The 22,192-nt window shown below is 51.2% G+C and overlaps 1 protein-coding gene across 2 annotated transcripts in view; it reads left to right on the plus strand.

The window, feature by feature from the left end:
- The window catches only part of Ppp1r16b (protein phosphatase 1 regulatory subunit 16B), a 93,714-nt gene that overhangs the window by 63,877 nt on the left and 7,645 nt on the right, over positions 1-22,192 (plus strand). For both annotated transcript variants that reach the window (XM_051143695.1, XM_051143696.1), the window contains 5 exons: positions 8,520-8,590; positions 13,966-14,111; positions 16,547-16,650; positions 18,866-18,990; positions 21,913-22,038. In XM_051143695.1, coding sequence (XP_050999652.1) covers positions 8,520-8,590; positions 13,966-14,111; positions 16,547-16,650; positions 18,866-18,990; positions 21,913-22,038 — 572 coding nt within the window. The remainder of the gene's footprint in view (positions 1-8,519; positions 8,591-13,965; positions 14,112-16,546; positions 16,651-18,865; positions 18,991-21,912; positions 22,039-22,192) is intronic.

Below are 22,192 nucleotides of genomic sequence, written 5' to 3' on the forward strand. Positions count from 1 at the left end.
GAGATGGCAGAGTCTGGGGCCTTGCCTGGGGTACTTCTGCTCCACAGGGAAAGCAGAGTAGCCCAAGAGCAGAGACTCTAGTCAGTTCTTCAACTCGGGCGGAGGCCACGCGGGCCTTTTTTTCTTGCAGGCTCAGTTATTGCCTGGGAGCCTGAACTGCATCCCAATAGCAAAAGATGCATCTCCTGCCCCACCCCTGCCTTCTTCCAGAACCTTCTCCTACACCACCCACCTCCAGAGCCGACAGCCTTGCAGAGACAAGGACCCATACACAGCCACACTCGAGCACTGTGCGTTCTTAGGGCTGGGTAGAAATGGCACACTGAAGAGGTACCTGGCCATCCTGGGAGCCAGTGGGTGGGAGGTGGGAGTAGGGAAGTCCTCACAGAGACAGTGACGATGAAGATGGGACCCGAAGGCGACGTGATGATTAACAAGCTAAGGAAAGTCGAGAAAGGCAAGTTGAAGGAATAGCACATGAGAAGGCTCAGAGGTCCACAGAGATGGTCAGGCCTGGATGGCCCTGAAAGCGGCCCACAATGGTTGGAGGGAGGATGCCAGGAGATGTAGGTAAAGCCCAGATCATGAAGGCTCATCAGGGACCAAGTGTGTTGTGCACTGGGCCTGTTTTGGCCATCTGGGTACAGTAATGAGGGGGAGTAGATGCTACTGAGATCTCACAGAACTCCAGGCCTAACCTGGAGCCGCCCCCCTCTTCTCTACAAACAGATGCACGGTTCAGATACCATTGAATGCAGACTTTCTGAGCTGTGTGCTTCTGAGGTCTTTGGTCCAAGGCCCTCCACAGCTGTCAGTACTGTCTGATCCTGGTACATGGGCATCATCTCCATGGGGAACTCTAATTTCTAGCAGCGACTTCATTCTACCTGCTTGACCACTGCCACACCCCAGTGCACCTGCCAGCTCTGGACGTTTCCCAACATGTATACAGGATTTAGTAACAGGAGATCCTTTTTAGCTAGTGGTTTGTGTGTGTGTGTGGTTTTTTTTCCTACCACAATGCTTTCAGAATTATTTTTTTGGTGACAAAATAATATCCCATTGCCCGGAATTCCACGTGTTCATTCACCAATTGACAGACACATGGGCGCTATTCATACTTTGGGAATATTATGAACAATGCCGCTGCAAACATGAGTGTGTGAGTTTGCTTTGTTTGGAATTTGGAGATAGGGTTCCAATGTATAGTTGGGGCTGGCCAGGAAATCATGATCCTCTGAATGCTGGGGCTTCTGGCATGTGCTACGTCATCCTGCCCGCGTCTGTGAGTTTCAGTGTGGACACACAGGCTCAGCCTGCTGAGCGCAATTGCTGGGTCATATGATCACATGGTCACTTGATATTTATTCCAAAGCAGCCTCACCCTTTCATATCCCACCAGCAGCAGATGAGAGTCACCACCTCGTCTGATCACCGACACCTGTCCTCTAGAACGGCTAATGTCTGGAGGAGGAGAGGGGCTCGCTTCTGGGCCTGGGGATGTGACTTTGAGGGAAGCCAGCATCTTCCTGGGCTACTCCTCACACGGCTGACTCACCACCCAGGACTTAGGGAAACTTCTGGAAGAGGCTCTATTGAATCTGCCACTGAGAAGCCACCATTACACTTGACTGAGCCTCTGCCCCCCCCCCCCCCCCCCCGTCCCAGGAAGCCACGATCCCTGGAAGCAACTATTTCTGGCTATTTCTGCTCCAGGGATGAACAGTGGTGGGTGGAAAGTTGAAATTGCTCAGTGGAGTGATTTTGGAAGCACAGTGAGATGGAGGACCAGGATAACTTCACTTTCTAAATGTGCTGAGGGCTGAGGGCTGGACCCACTGCAACCCTGTTGGCATGTTGAGGAAGGGAAACGGAATCACTGCGGGTAGGATTTTACATGGAGGAGGTGTAGTCCCCATGGGTAGCATGTGACAGCTGGAGGAAGGATGCCAAGGCTTTTGGAATTAAGGGTGACATGGGGGTCTGCCCAGGATGGAGAGGCAGCAGGAAGATGCACTGAGTGTTGGAGCTCTTTGCAAAGCTGCTACTCCTTTGCCACGTGACCTCAGGCTAACTGTCAGCCTCTGTACCTGGGGACCTCATTTGCAATCGGTAATGACAAGGCTGCAGCAGTGACTGCTGTCATTGTCACTGTTCTTCTTTCCCATGTGATGTTCTGGAACGTGGAGCTCCGCTCGCAGCAGCTCTGACCTTTCCTTGCACTTTTTTTTTTTTTCTCTATCTCTCCCATGGTTTTCATTTGGCAATGTTTTGACACCGCGGTTCGGTGTGCAGGCCTTGGAGCTGACCAAGTCTGGGTTCAAATCCCAAGCCTTGGGATGACCAGATGGCTCAGTGGGTGGAGATGACTACAGGACAAGCCTCATAACTTGAGTCTGATCCCTGGGACCCCCTGGGATCTCTGGAACGCACACAGATGCAGACACACACACACACACACACACACACACACACACACAATGAGATGATGATGATGATAATGATGAAGAATGATTTTTATTTCCAATAAAAAAATCTTTCTCAATATCAAGCCTCTCACACCTTCCTGCTGCACTGGGACAAGTTATCTCACACGCCTAGATCCCAGCCTCAGTTTCCCATATGTAAAGGTACAGTAGCAGCCATGGGTCTCGAGTCCTCCCAACTGGACCGTGAGGACTGATTGGTGCGATGCCTGGAAAACAGTGAGCTCAAGGTTCTGCACAGTGGGTACTGGGCTACAGAAGGAGTGAGTAAGGGCTCAGGGTCAGAGAGAGGAAGGAGTACTGTGGAGCGGGGACCAGACATGATGGCTACCCGTTGCAAGCCCAGAGAGAGACCGTGTGAGGTAGGGTGGGCTGTTGACTCCTAAAGCCAGCCTCCAGGTCTCCTTGTGTGGATGAAGGATGCCAGGAGGGGGCACTTGCTTCCTACTCTCCATTAACTCCTAATTGTTGCTTTGCTGTCATTGAGTCACCCTCCCAGGGGAGCCTCATGTCTGTAAGACAACATGAGAGATAGTTCCAGTAGCTGTGCGGGGCATGAAGTAGAGGCCCCTGCACCGAGAGGTGACATTTGGCTGCAATCTGAGGGACAAAGAAGAATTTGTTGGCCCAGGGTGCTCTGCCCATCGGAAAAGAGGGGTGTTCTCCAGGGCCTCTCTGTGAGCTTCTACCAGTCTCTGCCAGAGCTCAGAGAGCCCGCTGCCATCTGAGAGGACCCACTCAAAAGCTTGTGAGTAAGTCTCAGTGCTCATGGGAACAGCCCCAGCACCCAGTGCCCAGCCCAGGTAGGACCCAGGGGTAGCTCAACGGTTCGTTTCAGTGTTTACTCTCTTAGTAACTGATAATAGTAGAACCAAGACCTTCTCTTGCTAAATCCTCCGTATCCTAAAAGCAAAGTCCTTATTTGATCCCTATTTTATAGCTAAGGGCCTGCAGGCCTAAGGCCGCAGCTAAACACGTACTTGAAAATGCATAGCTCACTCTGATAAGCTCATGGCTGAGACTGGAAGCTGGGGTCTGGTGGGCACGGAGCAGCCCCAAGAGCAGCAACCAGGAGAGGGGCTGGCACTCCCCACTAGAGGAGAGTGTCCCTTTTGTCTCTGTGCTTTCTAAGCCCCTGTCAAGCCTTAGACCCCAGGCTTCCTCCCCACGCTGTTCAGGATGCTCCCTGGAGTAGGAAGACATGAGCCCAGAGGGGCAAATGCAATATCTCAGCGTAGCTGAGCAGGCTGCATGCAACTTCGAAGCACTCAGTTCACGTAGATTGTGAGGGAAATGGTCTGGCCTCTGAGTTGGTTGAGCGGGCAGCCTTAGGTAGTACCCACACTGTTTGGGGCCTTGAAGACCAAGCAGCTACAGACCTTGCCACGCAGGACATGCTGCAGGCTGTGGGTGCCACACAGTCTATGGGGACGCTCGGCTCTGCCGCTCTGGGATGAACACAGTGTAAGTGACCCATCCTGCTTGTGGCACCTGGAGCCCTTCTGTCTGTGCAGGGCCCTGCCTGAGGTCATCCGATGCTCAGCTGACTTTGGAATCGTCCCCGGCTCCTGACATCAGCCATCAGCTTGGGTTCACACGGAGCTGGGTAGTACAGCCTTGACTTCTAATCTCAGCACCTCAAAAAAACAAAAATGCACTGGACAGACAAGCACAGGGTCTCTCTTCTTGCTGAGCTCAGAGAAAGGGATGCTGCCTGGGGGCTAGGTGGCAGGGCTTTGCTGCAGGGAACGGGGCTCAGAGCCAGGCTCTGGCCTCCTAGTGAGAGCTGCCTGGGCAGCCTTGGCTCATGGGTATTAGGGGTTTCTTAGAGCTGGAGATGATCTGTCCCACTTCTTGGGATGAAAATAACTGCCCGACTTCAGGGTAATTACATGGCTTGGGCTCCCACACAGTGCAGAGAGCCCCCCGATAATTACTGTGCAGATGCTGCTGTTATTTTCTGCCTCCGAATCTTCTGGACAGGAAGCCTGGGCCATCATCCACTCTAGACAACCCAAATCTGCTCATGTGAGCAGGGCAGAACCTTCTAGAAACACACTTCCTGAACAGGGTCATGATAGCCAGGTCTCTCCCCAGAACCATTTGCCAGATTCAGGTCTCCATTGCCAACCCAGATACAAGCGGGGCCTGGGGTAGTCAGTGGCTCTATTGGTAATTTCTTATAACCATGACATCAACAGCCGACGAAAGCAACTTCGGGAAGGAGGGTTTGGCTCACAGTTCGTGGGGTACACACCACCATGGAAGAAAAAGCATGGCGGTGGGAGAGAAAGGTGGCTGCTCACGTTGTATCCATAGTCAGGAAGCAGAGTGATGCATGCTGGTCCTCAACTCTTTTTTTTTTTTTTTTTTCTCAGTTTTAGTCAGCTCGGGACCCCAGCCTATGGATAGTGCCAGACACGTTCAGAGTAGGTCTTCCCACCCCAGTTAAACATCTCTGGAAAAGCCCTCATAGGATTGTCCTCGGGGGTAATTCCACGGTGATTCCCGAATCTAGCCAAGAGTGGAGATTACCTATTCCTCATCTGTCAGGAAGCCCAGGGCTTCCTGATGTCACCAAGCTCTGCAGGAGACACCCACCAGCAGAACTTTTTTGTCATAGCAGATGTCTGTCTACTGGGGTTAGCACTCGAGGTAGTCTGCAGCGGTCTAAGACGGAGAACCTGTATGTATGTCCTTAATATTTATTTATTTGTCATTTATGTGTGGCAGTATTCTGCCTACATGTACATCTGTGCACCACATGCATGCATGCACGCCTGTTGCCCAAGAAAGTTACAAGAGGCCATCAGGTCCCCTGCAACAAGAATTACAGATGATTATGAGCTGCCGCATGGGTGATGCAAGATTCATAAGATCCGTAAATGCTTTTTACCACTGAGCCATCTCTCAAGCCCTGAGCTTGGGTCTTTGAACTGAGCTAGGGAACGTCCGAGGGTGGCAAGGCACTGGAAGAAGGAATTCCTGAGGGTTCACTGTGTGTCCGGCTTTAGAGTCATAGAGTCATAAACCCCAGGCTACACTCGTGCCTCCTGGGGCCTAGAGTTCAGCAGGCAGAAAGATGCGAGGCCTGTAGTTACCCAAGTTATGCAGGCGAGGCTGTAATGTGGTTGTCCATGAGATGCTGGGACACATGACTGTGCATAGCGGGAAGAGACTAGGGAGTTTGAATGAGACCTAAATGACGAGAAAGGAGGCACATGTGTGTGCACAGGCATGCGTGTATGTATACCACTGCACACATGCTCAGATGCCTGTTTGGGAGAGTGCCTAGAAGATGGATGCATGACTGGGGTTTGGGAGAGTGCCTAGAAGATGGTTCGATGGATGCATGACTGGGTGCATGGATGGATGCCTGGGTTGGCGGGTATATGCATGGGTGGACAGGTAGTAGTCGAGTCTTCCGCACAACGAGAATAGGCAGTGCAGAAGCTCAGAGGCCGGAGGAAGTGTGATTATTGTAGCTGACACAAACCGCTGTCGCAGAAAATGTTAGAAGCTTAAGAAACGGAGGTTGGAGAGGCAGACAGACAGGGTTAGCTCACAAACCCTTCAGTGCACATCTTCAGAAGGAGCAGGACTTCAAACCACAGTGTGAATGGTGCCCCATGGAATTGGGCAAGGCAGTGACCTGCAAGCCGGGATTGCATTATGCAAGACATTGTATCCTAGGCAGGGGTGGAGGATGCTGTAGCGGAGAGGGCTTGGGCGTTTTGTGATGAGGCCGAGTTCCAGTTGCAATTCCTGAAAGCTGCAATGTCCCCTAGAAAGTCCTATGAAGCTAGGCACGCTTGACTTCTATTCTCTCTACGGTGTGCCACATGTGGCTGCTGGGCAGTGTGGTGGCCACTGCGGTTTACGTGCCTATTGATTGCAATTTAAATAGTCACAGCAGCCAGATGTGGCTTGTGGCTCCATAAGGGACCAAGCAGCAGAAGGCTCCAACTGGGGCTGGGCCAAGTCCTGTCACAAACATGCCCCGGGAGTAGTGCATCTGGGGCAAGTCTGCTGGAGACACTTCCTTGCTGAGTCGAGGCCCCAGCTTGCCCTTCACACAGATTTCTGTCCACGCTGAGGCCAGGGTGCAGTGAGCTGTGGTCTAGGGGTAGGGTCTGTGAGGTTGGAGCAGAGCAGCTGCCCCGACCCCTGCTCCTGGGAACTTGAAGGCTGCCCCAATCTCTATCCCTGTCTTTTCCCTGGCACCTTTGAGGCTGTTGATTGACTGTGGCCGTGCAGAGTGCCACACAGCTCTCCCCTCACCTGTTCCCTCCACCAGAGCTGCATTGTTGAGGAGACTCCCTTAGGCCTGGCTACATGAGCCACTGACAGGAGATAGTGGCTACCTTGGGTGCTTGGTATGCGGCTGTGGCTTATGGTAGTATGGATGGGAGAAAGCTCACCAGGGCATGGCCAGCCTGCTCCTCCCACCATGACAGTGGCCTTTCCACAAAGCAGCATACCTACATGTCCTCAGACAACTGCCCTTTGTCCTGTCCTCTGGTCCAGACTTGCACTTGCTTACTCACTGCTCAGCCTAGGCAAGCTGGAGGCAGAGCATCCCTGCTGACTAGGGCCACTTAGACAGTAGAAGATCTAGAAGAGAGGGCTGTGGGCTCCAGTGGACTCTGCCTGTCAGCCCCATGGCTGGCTCCCTCCATGGACAAAGGCATAGTTGAAGGCTGGACAGAGGGAATCCCTCTGTGCTGAGCAGGGGGGAGGCCCTGACTGCTGACAGACACGCTAGCCGCTCCTTTTTATCCTTTGCACATGGCTTCTAGCTGACATTGAGACCCTGGATAGGACAGGGTAAAGAGAAAGGACACTGAAGAGACAGAAAAGAAGCTCTCTAATGCTATTTGTATACTCTGGTTTTCCTAGCTTCCAAGATCACTCACCACCTTTGAACACACACACACACACACACACACACACACACACACACACGTGCGCGGAGGCGGGAGGGAAGGGAGAGAGAGGGTAAGCGGGGAGAGAGAAATGGGGAATGTGGGTACCTAAAGTCTAGGACAGGGGACAGTAAAACCTCTACCACCCTTCCCAAAGGCTCAGTAGAGCCAAAGAAGGCATTTGACACCCATTGGTAAGCCATCATGAGTGCAGGATACAGCTAGGCTAATAAAACCAGGCATAGCCAGAGACACCTACAAACCATGTGCTACGCCGAGTCCCCGATTGATGTCACATGACCCCCATGTATGGTGGTGTCAGCATCATTCCTACTCTTCAGATGAGAAAACGGAGGCAGCCTCTCAGCTCAGCCAGGAGTAGTGGCACCTCCTCTGATCCAGCTCTTCTGGAGAGAAGCTGAGGCAGAAGGATTGTAAGTTTGAGTTCTCCTTGGGTTACATAGCAAGTTCCAGGCTAGCCTGGGCTACTTAGCAAAACTTTCTCTTAAAAAAAAAAAAGGCGAGACAGAGGTATAGCTCAGAGGTTGAACACTTGCCTCGCACAAGGTCTCATCCCCAGCACTGCCAAAAACAAACCCCCAAAGTGCTCAGGTCACTGACTGGCCCTAAGGAAGATGTGGACAGTTGTCAGCCCCTGTATGTGGGACCTAGGATAAGACAGGTACTTCTTGGTCAGGCAGTGGTGGCGCATGCCTTTAATCCCACCACTTGGGAGGCAGAGGCAGGTGGATCTCTGGTAGTCTGAGGCTAGCCTGGACTACAGAGCGAGTTCCAGGACAGTCAGAGCTGTTACACAGAGAAACCTTGTCTCAAAAAAACAAAACAAAACAAACAAAAACAAACAAACAAACAAATAAAACCCAAAAAAACAAAAAGACAGGTACCTCTTGGAAATCCTAGACCAAAGACCTAAGTTATGTGCCTCACTTTCCTCATCTGTGAAATGGGGGGTGCTGTTAACATCTCATTGTCCTTCTGTTGGGGAGCAAGCAAGACCATTTGTGTTGGGGTCTGGGAGAGGGTGCAACCTTGCTGGGTTCCCGCAAGAGTGTGACAGGAACCTCACTCCTGTCCCTTCTTCTTGCAGTCCGCTACTTCCTGAAGAACAAGGTTAGCCCTGACTTGTGTAACGAAGACGGACTCACAGCCTTGCACCAGGTAAGCTGGCCACTCAGGATCCCCAGCCTCTCTGCTTGCTTCCTGATAACTGGTACCCCAAACCCTCAGGGACGAGGGGACGATGAGACAAGAGCACAGAGAGCCCAGCTGAAAGGCCTTTTGTCCTTTGGAGATGCCTGTGTCTGTCACAAACAGGCCCTCAGAGCCCCTGGGTGCACATACACATGCACACAGTGCCAGGCTTTGAGGACAGGGGGCTTTGTTCACTGTGTCCTCACAGCCAGCAGGGAAAACCCGTGTAGAAGCTGAGCATCGACAGAGCGCATTCCCAGTCACCGGGACATCCCTGAGGACAAAGCCAATTGACTGTTGTGTTGTCTACAGTCACGTGGCCAAGAACTATGGCCATGAAGCGCATGCTATCAAACACGTGTCCCTTTCAAGGGAGTGTGGTATCAGCCTTCCCTGCCTGGGGACAGCCTTGGCTGTCACCACCCACACAGAAGCTTTGTCTTCACAGCCTTCTAGCTAGCCCCCCCCCCCCCCGCCAATGTTCAGCCCAGTCTTGCTGTAATTCTTTCCCCAAAAGCTGAAAGTTTGCTTGCGTTTAAAGCCCCATGGTGTCTCCTACCTAATGCTGAGACTAAAGAAAAAACATGGGTTGTTCTGCACAAGACCCTTGGGGCCTGATCTGTCCAGTCTCTGCCCCTCCCCCCAGCTCCCAGGCCTGGTCCCTGCCTGTCAGGTCCACCCCATCGTTCGCTTTAAGTTGCTCCGTATGTGCTCACTGCTTCCTGCCCCCCACCCCCCCCCCCGGGAAGCGCTTGAGAGTGGGTTGAGACAGAGCCTCTCTATCCTTCCAAGTGACCCCTCCTCTCTGATCAGTTAGCACTCGTGTGGCACTCTGAGGATGCCTCTCATCCCAGCCTCCCAGCCTCGCCACAGCACAGCCTTCATCTTCTGCCCACTGTCGTGTTCCAGCAATTTCCCCCAAGCTTACATACAGTAGGCACTCAGTATGTACACACTGAATAAGTGGCTGGGCCACACTGGTCCTTCCCTGTGCCATCGCCTGAGTTTCTGAGCAGAGGGACTTAAGTGCAGCTTCGTGGGGAGGAGCCAGACACCCGGAACCCCACAGACAGAGACAAACCTCATTAGGCTATACCCATAAGATGCGGGGACACAGCCTGGTGTGGTGGCGCATGCCTTTAATCCCAGCACTCGGGAGGCAGAGGTAGGCGGATCTCCATGAGTTTGAGGCCAGTGAGGATAGCCAGGGCGACACAGAGAAACCCTGTCTCAAAAACAAATTTAAGAAATACTGGGACACGGCCCTGCCTACAACCTTCAGCTCTGAGCCTGAGGGCTGTCTGCATGTTCCCTTGGCCCTTACTGACCGCCAGGGCCTACCCACACTTAGGCAATTGTCTCAGTAACATCACTGGGTCTTGCCCATGGAAAATCCCCCAAACCCCAACTTCATTTGTTCTGGAATGCTGAAGGTGCTCAGAGGCCAAATCCTTAGTCTACCATGGATTTGAGACCTAGAAGGCAATCTCTGAGGTGGGCAGCGCCCAATAGCCAAGGACATAACTACAGGATAGCTGTAAGGACAGTCAGACGTGAGGCCTGGAACTGTCACGCGTTTGCTCTTGACCTTGGACCAGCTCTTAAGCTCTCCACGCCTCAGTTTCCTCACTTGTGAAAGGGAAATAGTATCTCTCCCTTGGGCTGTAGAGAGAATTAAATGAGCAGCTGTAAAACTTTTGCGAGCAACACTTACCCCAGACGGTGGCGTCATCAGGCTGGTGAGAAGGCCCCACAGCTAAGAGCACACACTACTCTTGCAGAGGACCCGAGTTCAGTTCCTAAGTCCCTGTCAGGCTCACCACCGCCTGTGTCTCCCAGCTCCAGGGAATCTGGCGCCCTCTGCTGGCCTCCCTGAGCATCTGCATGTACACACACACACACACACACACACAGACACACACACACACACACACACACACGCCTACATATATACAAACATATACCTATAATTATTTTTTTAAATCTTTTTTTTTAGAAGTTTTGAGCTATGACTGCAGTTTATCGTGTGACTCCTTCACCAAACACTTCAGTGACGGCTCATCATTTTCATAGTCACGCTCTGAAGCACTGTTATTTACATCTTGAGAAAGGCTCAGGGGCACCTCTAGTCTCTTGAACTTTCCACAAAGGTGGGAATAAATGTTCCACGTGTCTGTGTGGACCAGCATAGGAGCCCCCAGAGTCCTGTGGCTAATGTGATAGGAAATGGATTCTAACTCTTACTTAGTTTTAGTGAATTTAAATATGGATGGGCCATGTCAGATGTGAACTCTCTGGGTTCTAGGTCAAATGGTGACCTAGAGCCAAGGTTAACAACAGTAGCCTTGACTGTGTGGGTACAGTGGCTAGCAGAGTCCCAGGAGCTTGCTATAGGCGTTATCATGTCCTTCATAAGCGTTTTTGGGGGGGCTCTCCCTTGGGTTTGGGATTTCTTCCATTTCCCACCACCCCACCTCCTATTCTTCCTTGCTGATCACATGACTTCCTCAGGTCCAGCATCTCTTGGGGACCACTGGGCCCCTGGCAGCACACGAAGAGGTAAAAACTCCCCAGAGTCTGAGCTAAGCTGAGCAGGACTCACCCCTTAACGCTACCACCACTGCCACACTTACCTTGGGCTCCATCTGGGGACGGTGCTTAGGAGGCCGACTCTCGTTCATTCAACAGTCCCCTTTTGCGCTCACCCGCCCTTGTGTCCGGTGATCTGCTGGGGTCAGGGAGTTAAGAAACCTCTGCGCTTACGGACTGGGTGGTGTGATGTGACCACAGGCATAGAAATAACAAGCTGAGGTAACGGAGTGTGGTCAGCGTTCACACGCTGGAAGCAGAGGCGTCTGTGCAACTTGAAACTGGGAGCCAGTGACATGCCTCAAAGGAGAACCGAGACAGGCTTCCAAGAGGAAGGACACCTGAGCTGGGGCCTGAAGGAAGTGTTGGAGTATGCATATTGTATGCGTGTGAGTAAGAGGTTGGCAGAAAGAAAAGGAACAGCATTTAGGGCGGAAGGGTCGCCCATAGAGGCAAGAGAAAGCAGCTCAGTCTTCCAAGTTTGAATTTGAGGGAGTAATTAGGACTGGCCAGGTTGAGAACAGGACCTTTGGAATCAGGCTGTTTGACTTTTAATCTGTGAGGACTGATCTTGTTCTTGTGTGAGTACCGTGTGTTTTTATTATTTATTTATTTATTATTTGATTAACTTTCGTAGGATCTTGCTATGTGACTCTGAGCTCTGATTTTTCTGCCTTCACTTTCTAGTCCTGAGAGTGTTGGATGTGCATGACGTAATCATGACTGAGTCTGTTTCTTCCTATGTGTGTGTGTGACTTTGTGCTTCTTTGGGTCAGTTGGGAGAAGACAACCCCCCCCCCCTCCAGGCCTTTTTCAAGGGTTAAATGCTGCTGTGAATGGCCAAAGCGAAGAAGCCTGGTGCCTGGCTCTAGTAAGTCTTCCCAAAGCTGGGTGGCATTCTGTGACCACCCAGCTACGTGTTACTACTACACACAACATGGAAGGCACTTGCAGAGCCTCCCAAGGCTAGCCACGGAGTACAGGTCTGTTTCACTTGGACGTGGCGAACCTTCTGAGGTTTGCAGACGTCAAGCTGCAAGACTAGACACAGCAAAGCAGAGGGCATCTGGAGGTAGAGATGATGCAGTGTGCCCTGAGCAGCAGGGATGGGGACAGACACTTGGGAGACAAACGCTCAGCCGCCTCTGTATTGGATGTGGGAAGTGAAGAGGCAGAAGGAATCAGCCTACTGCAGGTGCCGCTTCCCGCCATGGTTCCAGGGTGACTGCAGGACCTGCTCCCTACACACACACACACACACACACACACACACACACACACACACATGTGCACCCCTGAACCAGCCCTTGGATCACTCCCACAAGACTCCACAGGTCTGGGTATGCAGTCCCCCTGGTCCACTTGTCTCTTTACTGGGGTGGGGGGTGAGGGGAGGAGATGAGAGGACTGCCCACACAGGTCTTCCTTCCCTTCTACCTATGCCGGGCTCTAGTGCCCGTGTCTCCCTCTAGTGGCTGTGTTATGCTACTGCATGGTTCTCCTGCCCACCTAAAACAGTACAGCTTTGTCTATCCAGAAAAAGTACCTTCAGACCTGGCCATGCTAGACCAGCTGGCAGGAAGAACTGGCTCTCTGGCACCATCTGTACGCATGACTGTTCCTTTACTTCATGTTAATTCTCCCGCAGAGTCCTGGCTGGCTGGGGATATGCTGGGAGCTGTGGTGGTGCCCCACCCCATACCCACCTCGGCGGTGGGGGGGGGGGGGGGGGCGAGTCAGTGGGCTTACATAGGTGCCCCTGAGCTTTCTGTTGGCCTTCATGTCTTAATGTGGGTGTGTACCCTTGCACAAGCTTACACACACACACACACACACACACACACACACACACACACACACACAGAGTCCTCCACACAGAACCAGCAGAGTGAAAAAAATTTTGTTGTTGTTGCTTGAATAAGCAAGTCAGGTATGTTCCTTTTATGAGTACGGTTAACCCACGCCGCCGCCCCCCCGCCCCCATTGCCCTGAACACCAAACCTGGCTTACCTGGGCTGCAAAGGTGAGCTCATGTGCCCTGATACACCTGCAGAGTGGCCACTGACACCATCCTCTGTCCCCACCCCTATTTTCCCTTGATGAGGCTGTGTCCCTTGGTGAGTCTTTCATTCTCTGACCCTGGGGCCTGTGTGTTCTCTTGGGGAAGCTGCAGGACTGGACCCTCCCACCTCGCTATGCCCACAACTCCACCAAGGTAGGAGCACACACAGGCCATCTCCTCAAAGTAACTGTGCCACGGCCCCCAGGACCCACTGGGAGGAGTCATAGTCACTTGGGGATCTCTGCAAAATTTGCATTCCCAGGTCACAAATCCTTAAAGGGTTCAAACAGTGCTACAGGGCCATACCTCAGAGGCCACTGCCCCCAAAGGAGGGTGTGGCCACAGACCCCAAACACACCTGAGCAATCCTGCTCGAGCCAAAGGGTAATTTAAGAGTCCCCTTAAGATGTTGCCTGGAGAAAGCTGGGATTTTAAAGGCTCATTCAAATTGTATGCAGTTCCACTAGTGCTCATAAAAACACTTTATAGCTAGCTGACTGGGCTGTTCGCTGAGACTATTTTTATCTTGCACGTTATTAATTTCTCCAAGAGGTAAAGTGCCTTGCCCAAATTTCATGGGCAGTACTTACAACATGGAGGCAACAACATGGTCTCTTGCGGGGAGTGTGGGGTGTCCCCAGCAGGCCTCTGAGCCATGCCTGGCCTCACTCTGCCTCTGTGTCCCTCCCAGTGCTGCATTGACAACTTTGAAGACATTGTCAAGCTGCTGCTTTCCCACGGCGCAAACGTGAACGCCAAGGACAACGAGTTGTGGACGCCTTTGCACGCTGCAGCCACCTGTGGCCACATCAACCTGGTGAAGATCCTCGTTCAGTAGTACGTGCCCCTCCCTCCCGGGGCAGCCTGCCGCTCCCCAGTCCCCTCCACGGGTGGTGGGTTTTTATGTGCATCCCTCCCGGGGCAGCCTGCCGTCCTGGTCCCCTCCAAGGGTGAAGGTTTTTATGTGCATCTGTCCTCCTTTCCTCCCTCCAGGCTCTTCCGTTCTCTCTCCATCTCCTCCCCTTCCCTGACCATCAATTCTCTCCTTTCTATTTTCCTCCCCTAAATTCCCTTTCTCTATCTCTGTGTCTTTACTGTTTCCTGTCTCTTTCTCTTCTTCACTCTTCATTTCTCAGTCTTTTTTTTTAACGCTGTCTCTTTTGTTTACAACTTTTACTCTTCTTGCGGTTTTTGTGTTAAAATGCCAACAGTGTACAATTTACACTTTTTGCCGTTTTTAAGTGTACAGCCCGTGTTATTTCATACATCTGCCTTGCTGTGAATTGTCATCTCCGGAACTTGCTTCCCCTTGCACAGCCCACAGCCATTGATGATGACCATCCTGTCCCCTCCCGTCCCCATCTGTGCCCACCCCACACTCACCCCCAGACTAGTGCTCTCTCTGCCTCTCTCTGTGCGGCAGCTTATTTAAGTACAAATAATGTTTATCTTTCCATGACTGGATTATTTCACTTAGCACAACGTCCTTAAGGTTCATCCATATTGTAGAGGTTCCAGAATCAGAGCGTTTATTCATTTGTCCATTGATGGATGCTGGGTGCTGCTACCCTTTGGCTGCTGTGCACATGACCTCGCTTCCCATTCCTTTGGGAATATACCCAGATGTTTTTAAAAGGGATTTACCTACTGTGTTCCCAGTTCTCCTTTCATTTTACATCCTGACCTGTGCCAGGCACTGGGCATGTGGGCAGGAAAGCAACATTCGTGGGTGGGGGTCCTAGAGACTGAGTGCGGGGAGTCAGTACAAGAGATGGAGAGCAGGTGACCACTGGCACAGGTCTTGGCAGATCATCACAGACCCACCAGGCATCTCCCGGGAGGTCCTCAAGGGCAGGGGCAACGGTGCCAACCTGGCTGTATTGCAGTCACCGAAAGCACAAGTATAAAATACATGTTCCCAGGCCTCCGGGGTTCTTTTAAGGTGGGGGAGACAATTCATGGAGCTGCATTTCATTGCTGTGGCTCCCCAGGTATTTCTGCCATACTGTGTCCCACCGCCACACCTGGGAACCTCTCTAGTCTCTGTGGCTGGGATAAACACCCTGGCAGGACACAACCTATGGAAGAAAGGATTTATTCAGTGGCTTACAGTTCCAGGCTATAGTCCTTCATGTTGGGGAAATCAAGGCAGGGAGTTGAAGCAGCTAGTCACACACAGTCAAGGACAGAGAGGAAGCACCTGTTGCTTAGCACTCTCCCTTAGCCTTATCTTACACAGGCCAGGGCCGCAACCCCAGGGATGATGCCGCTCACTTTCAGGCTGAGTCTTCAAATGTCAGTGAAAACCATCAAGATGATCCCCCATAGATGTGCCCACAGGCCAAGCAGATCTAGACAAGGCTTCACTGAGACGCTTACTAAGCAATTCTAGGTCATGCCAGGTTAGAACAACCCAGCCCAGGTGCTGCTGGCCTGAAGGCAGAGTTCTTCCAGGATACCCCAGGCTCTGTTCTGCCCATAGCTTGGTCAACTCTTTGTGGAAGGGATTCAAAGCGGAGAAACATGCTTCGCCGGCTCTATGCCCGGCGAAGGCTGGCATAGAGCATGGAGTAAAAAAAGGCTGACCTGTGAGAGACCTGGCTTTGGATCTTGACCGTGTCATATCCAAGCTGTGTGGCATGATTGAACCTTTCTGGGTCACTGTCTCCTCTCGAGTGAGGCGAGGCCCACAGTAGCACCCCTCGGGAAGACGCCCTAAGATAATGTGTGCAAAGGACTTGCCTCTAGCCCAGTTTCAAGCAGGTAGCAGACAGGCAAGAAGTCCTGCTCCTGTTTATGTCCTTTTTATTTTTTTTATTTCTTATTTTTTTTTTAAAGATTTGTTTATTTATTATGTATACAGTGCACATCAGATCACATTATAGATGGTTGTGAGCCACCATGTGGTTGCTGAGAATTGAACTCAGGACCTCTGGAAGAGCAGTCAGTGCTCTTAACCTCTGAGGCATCTCTCCAGCCCCTATGTCCTTTTTATTATTGTTGCCAGAGAGGGCTTTGTCATCTGTCCGGAAGTGCCTGTCTGCTCATGGAGCTCATCTGAGTCCTTGGTCCCTCCCTGTTGGGACCTTGAGATTGGGAAACACTTGGTGGGGGGGGTGGGAAGAGCATCATTTATCAGGGGGCGTACACTTCAGTAGGGTCACGGCTGCTGGGCAGTACAGTGAGGCTGTGGATGGGAAACCAGAGGACGGGAGCAGCCAGACCAACCCAGACACGCCTTCTTGGCTCTCACTCTGACCCTTTCTCTGCAGTGGGGCTGACTTGCTTGCTGTCAACTCTGATGGGAACATGCCATACGACCTCTGCGAGGATGAGCCCACCCTGGATGTCATTGAGACCTGCATGGCGTACCAAGGCAAGGGGGAGCAGTTGTGTTGTACCGTGGGCACAGTGAGGTACTGCAGCGAGCGTGGTTTCCGTGGATGGGAACGGCACATTAGCTGGCTGTGTACCTGCCAGCCTCGTGCTCAGCTCCCGGTAACTGGGACAGGTCCTTGTTATTATTGTCATCTGAATGACTAAAAGATAGGGACACGAGAGGGCCTCAGAACACATGCCGCCTGGAGGGAGATATTGTTCTCCCTGTCACCCACACACGCGGGCGGCCTCAGCTGGCCCCCTCTCCTATTCGTCAGCTGTGACAATTCAATTCAGCCGACACTCGCCGTAAAGATGTGTCCCCATTTGGGAACATGGGAAGAAGTCAAGAACATTTGTGGTGCTGCTCGGTGCCAGGCACCAAGCTGGCTGCCAGGGGCCCAGATAAACAAGATGTGGGCTATTCTTGGCTCGAAATGAGCTTTAGAGGGACATGCGTGTAGCAATGGGAGACACCTGCCAGTCCTAGCTCCCTCTGCGCATACTGTGAAGCAACCTCTTGAATAAAAGGTCTTAAATCCTGACCTGTAGCTGTGGCCCAAGGTCCTGCCAGGTCTTCATTGTACTTTCTTCCCCAGATCTCTGTGGGCAACTCTTGATTTCACTTCCTTACTCCCTGGCACCTTCACTTCCCCCCATTAGTTTCCTGTAGAAAGTTTTAGGCCTGGGTGGTGGTGGCACATGCCTTTAATCCCAGCACTCAGGAGGCAGAGGCAGTTGGATTGCTGTGAGTTCGAGGCCAGCCTGGTCTACAAAGCTAGTCTAGGATAGCCAAGGGCTAACACAAAGAGACTCCATCTTGAAAAATTAAAAAAAAAAAAAAAAAAAAAGAAAGAAAGAAAGAAAGAAAGAAAGAAAGAAAGAAAATTGTAAATAACTTTTGTTCCAGTGGAGTTATAAAGCCATTGGAGTATAAAGGAAGCGACTAGGTCATCTTTCAACATAGCTACCAAAATATTTTAAAATGTGCTACATAGAAGCCATTAATTCTTTCAAGGATCAGATGATGTGTGGTATGAAATTACTCCATGTTTCTGTTGGCCACAAGCTCACGGGCATTGCAAATTGTTCTGATGGCAGGAAATACTAACTTATATAAAGGTTAGTCAAAAATAGGCATGTAACCTTTTTTTTTTTAATCCTGTTAAGTTTACAGATTGCCCCAAATTCTACCCAAGGGAACGTGATCCCATGTTTTTAGTTAGTTAGTTTGTTTTGTTTTTTCTTTTTAGTGGGCCATGGTATTCTCCCCTTACGTAGCCACCACTAACAGACACACTTTTGTTAGCCAGAGATTTGGGCTATAAATGTCTCCTTGGAGCTGAAATGGCTCATGCCTGTAATCCTAGCAATCGGAGGCTGAGGCAGGAGAATTGTCACAAGACTGAGGAAAGTCTGGGATACAGAGTGAGACCCCCCTCTCAGAAAACAAAAAGCAAAAGTCTTTGTGGGCTTTTCTAGCTCCTTCCTCAACTCTCTATTTAAAAGTAATATCTTCACTGATTTAATCATTTTTTTGGGAAAGATTTATTTATTTATTAAGTATATAGTGCTCTGTCTGCATGTACACCTGCCCACCAGAAGAGGGCATCAGATCTCATTAGGGATGGTTGTGAGCCACCATGTGGTTGCTGGGAGCTCAACTCAGGACCTCTAGAAGAGCAGTCAGTGCTCTTAACCTCTGAGCCATCTCTCTAGCCTGATTTAGTCATTCTTATACAAATAATTTATTAACTATCACCTATGGTGCCGAAAACATAGTGGGATATGAGAGAAAAGAAACCAACAGACCCCAGTCAGAAAAGGTAGCCAGTGCCACCAGCTGGGGAGATGACATAGGTCAACACCTAAAGAATGAGGCAGAGCAGCGATTGAGGAAACTAGAAGTGAGAGGGCAGCAGCTGGGGCAACTGGAGGTGAGCAGGGATGAGCTCCAACTTAGCGGGCAGAACAGCATGCATACAGTGAGTAAGGTTAGTAAAAAGCCTACTAGGTGCCAGGAAGGAGCGACCTTTGTCCTGTGAGTTAACCCATGGTATTTGTGTTCAACACAAATGGGGACATTGATCTTGGGCATATCTGTGCACTGGGTGACCGGCGGTCTCTGGGGAGTAGGAGCCACGCCTTCCCTTTCTGCCTTGCCCTCTCTGCTTGGGACCCAGACCTGACATTGACCTCTGACCTCTGTGCAGGCATCACCCAGGAGAAGATCAATGAGATGCGGGCAGCTCCCGAGCAGAAGATGATATCAGACATCCACTGCATGATCGCAGCGGGCCAGGATCTTGACTGGATAGACGGCCAGGGTGCCACGCTGGTGAGGAGATGGGCCAGCCTGGTTTGGGTTGGAGACACGTAGCAGAACCAAGACCAACTAGGACAGAATCGGGTCTGGGTCCTGGTAGGGTGAAGAACCTACACAGGAGTGACCGTGGGCGACCCCCTGCTGCTCGTGGATGTGCCAGGGCAAGGCTCAGGGTCCAGCCATCCTTATCTGGGAATAGGAGTCAGGAGCTCTGGGGCTTGGCTCTAATGTCCACCTGTGCTGTGTCCATGGCAGTTCCTACACTCTCCCCAAGCACTACCATTTGCCACTCAGCCACATATTCTTGCTTTGTGTCACCTGTCCCCTGCCTCCTGTGTCTTCACAAATCACAGCCCTTCTCATTCACTGTAATAGATCCCATCAGTCACTCCATCCATCTGTCCATCTGTCCATCTGTCTACCCATTTATCCACCCAGTCAACACATAGTGATAAGGACCTCCTCTGTGCTGCATGCTTTACTGGTTCCTGGAGAGATAAACGGCGAAATCTTCCTCTTTCTCAGAACCACCTGGTTAGCACCACCGAACCCAGCTTTCTCTGAGGAAACCTCCTCCTCTACTCCAGGCTCTCAACAGTGGAAGCTCAGGTCTGGGGAGGGTCTGCTTCTGCAGTCTCTAAGCTGAAAACTGAACTACGGCTATGGAGGTCCCCACTTCAAGGTCTGGGCGCTGTCGTAGGCTTAGGCTCCTTGCAGGTCATGGGCATCTAGGGCTCAAGGACTCAAGTTCAACAGCCAGAGTTCTTCACTTCATTATACTTAGAGCTGACTTGGGGCCCCAGACTTGTTGGTGGGGCTTCTCACTTACTCTTGAACTGTGACCTCTGACCTCTGCCTCATGTCCACTACTGTTTGACAAGTCCATGCTTAGATCTTCTGCTGAGCGCCTCATGGAAGAATAGGGTCAGGTAGTGATACTGAATGCTGCTAGCTTTTTACGATGACCTCAGTCACCTGAGCTGGGCACGTACCAAGCCTTTCTAGAAAGCTGGAGGTAATAGTGTCTTTCTCACAGGACAACTGGGAGTATTGAATGGCACTCGGCAGGTGTTGAATACAGTCTGAAAACTCAGTATATTCTGATAACAGTTTCCTTCCTGTCTCTGTCTTTGACTCCATCTCTGTCTCTATCTCTTCATGTTCATAGGCAAATGCTATACTTCTGAAATATATCCCTAGCCCTTATGTGTTTGTTTTTGAGACAGGGTCTCGCTATACAGCCCAGACCAATGATGGGCCCCTTGATCCTTCTGCCTCCAAGTGGCGGGACTGCAGGCAAGAGCCACCATGCTGGCTCTACCAACCCTCTTTCTCATTAGCAATGCCCCTATATGAGTCATACTTGTTGTTTCCTGGCTTAGTACCTGCTGTGACCCTGTGCCTTGAGGTATCTGCCTGGCCGGCAAGGTTTCATTCCCCACAACTGGCAAGCATCAGACGTATAAATCAGATAATTATACTGATCTGTATGGGCTACCTAACATACAGTAGATTTGCTCTGAAAACTAGAAAAGGGAACCTGCCCTTATTGGGACTTTGGAGCAACCCTCCCCTCCCCCATCACCATGGAGGAAACATGTGACCATCAGGGCCACGTCCTAACTTGAGCCATGACTTATCTGTTTCAGTGACTTCCATCGCAGACCCCAAACCCTTTCCATCCTCTGGCTCATTCCCAGGCAGTCTTCAGCCGGCCTCTGTAGACTGTCGCTTCTGTCCCCTCTGTGGCAGAACAGTGGCTTCTCCTTGTCTCACCTCCTTCTCCTTCCTTCTCTCCCTCTCACGGCATTCCTGCCATCACGCTCACCACCCCAGTGCTAAGCATTTTCTTTTCTGAGTGACTGAACAAGTGGAGACGCTAAGGTCTACGTGGGGGCAGCCATGACAGGCAGCCTTGAATGGTGCTGGATGGAAGAGTTAAGCTCTCGGCCACAGTGATGGCTCATACTTGGAATCTTAGTACTTATAACACTGAGGCAGGTTGAGGGCACAGGAGGCAGGGGACAGATGATACTTATAAAACAATTGCAAGTTGAGACTATCTTGGGCTACAGGATGAGACCATTCTCATTGACTGACTAACTGAACAAATAGAAGAATGAATGATGAGCAAATGGAGGAATGAATGAATGGATGGATGAATAGATGGATGGATGGATGGATAGATGGATGGATGGATGGATGGATAGATGGATGGATGGATGAGTAAACTAGTTGAAACAGCACAAGCAGTGTGAGTCTTCCCATCAATTATTTATTTCTGCATAACAATCAGCCCTACATGGTAGATCCTTCAGAGTAAACACTGCTTAGCTGGGTGACTCTGACTTGGCATTTCCCATGAGGCCAGGGCTGCAGTCACGTGTGACGTTGGTCTCCTTCATGGTGGCTCCCTCACACAGCTGACATTAGTATGGTTGGTTGGTAGCAGGCCTCAGTTTCTTGCCTCCTTATAACTTCTCCTCAGGGCTACCTGAGGTGGCTGTCTCCTCCCAGATGAACCTGAGTGAGCATAAGGGAGAAGCAGCCATACCTTTCGCGCCCCAGCCTCAGAAACCATACCCTGATGCCACTTTGTAATATCCTCTTGGTTGGAAGTGAGTCACTCAATCCGATCTACATTCAAAGGCAATCAGATCCCATATTTTAAAGAAAGGTAGATCAATGAATAGGTAAGCATATTTTCAAATTATGATATTGGACCCCTTCTCTGGGGTTCAGGTGATGAGCTCATCTCTCTCCACCGTTCTTTCACACTTAGTAACCCGCTGCAGCCTTCCTGGAGTGGTCACCTCATTCTCTTCCATTCTCTGGCCCCCAAGGATACTCTGAGGCTTGCGTGAGAAAGGACACCCTGCTTCCAAATGTGGAGCTAGCCCTCTTAGGACCACTGACTTCTTTCCTCCCTTCCAGTTACACATAGCTGGGGCCAATGGATACCTGCGGGCAGCTGAACTCCTCCTGGACCATGGAGTCCGTGTGGATGTGAAGGATTGGGATGGCTGGGAGCCTCTGCATGCAGCAGCCTTCTGGGGACAGGTACTTCCCACCCACTGTAGAGTAGCCAGGCACAAGTGAGTCCTTTGGGCTGACAATTGATGCAAGAAAGCAAGAAACCACCTAAGGTGCTGGCCACAGTTAGTATGTGGGAGATGAGAAGGCTCAGGGGTTGCAAATACATTGACCAGTCGTA

This window comes from Acomys russatus, chromosome 4 (assembly GCF_903995435.1).
Source record: "Acomys russatus chromosome 4, mAcoRus1.1, whole genome shotgun sequence".
Classification (NCBI taxonomy): Eukaryota; Metazoa; Chordata; class Mammalia; order Rodentia; family Muridae; genus Acomys; species Acomys russatus.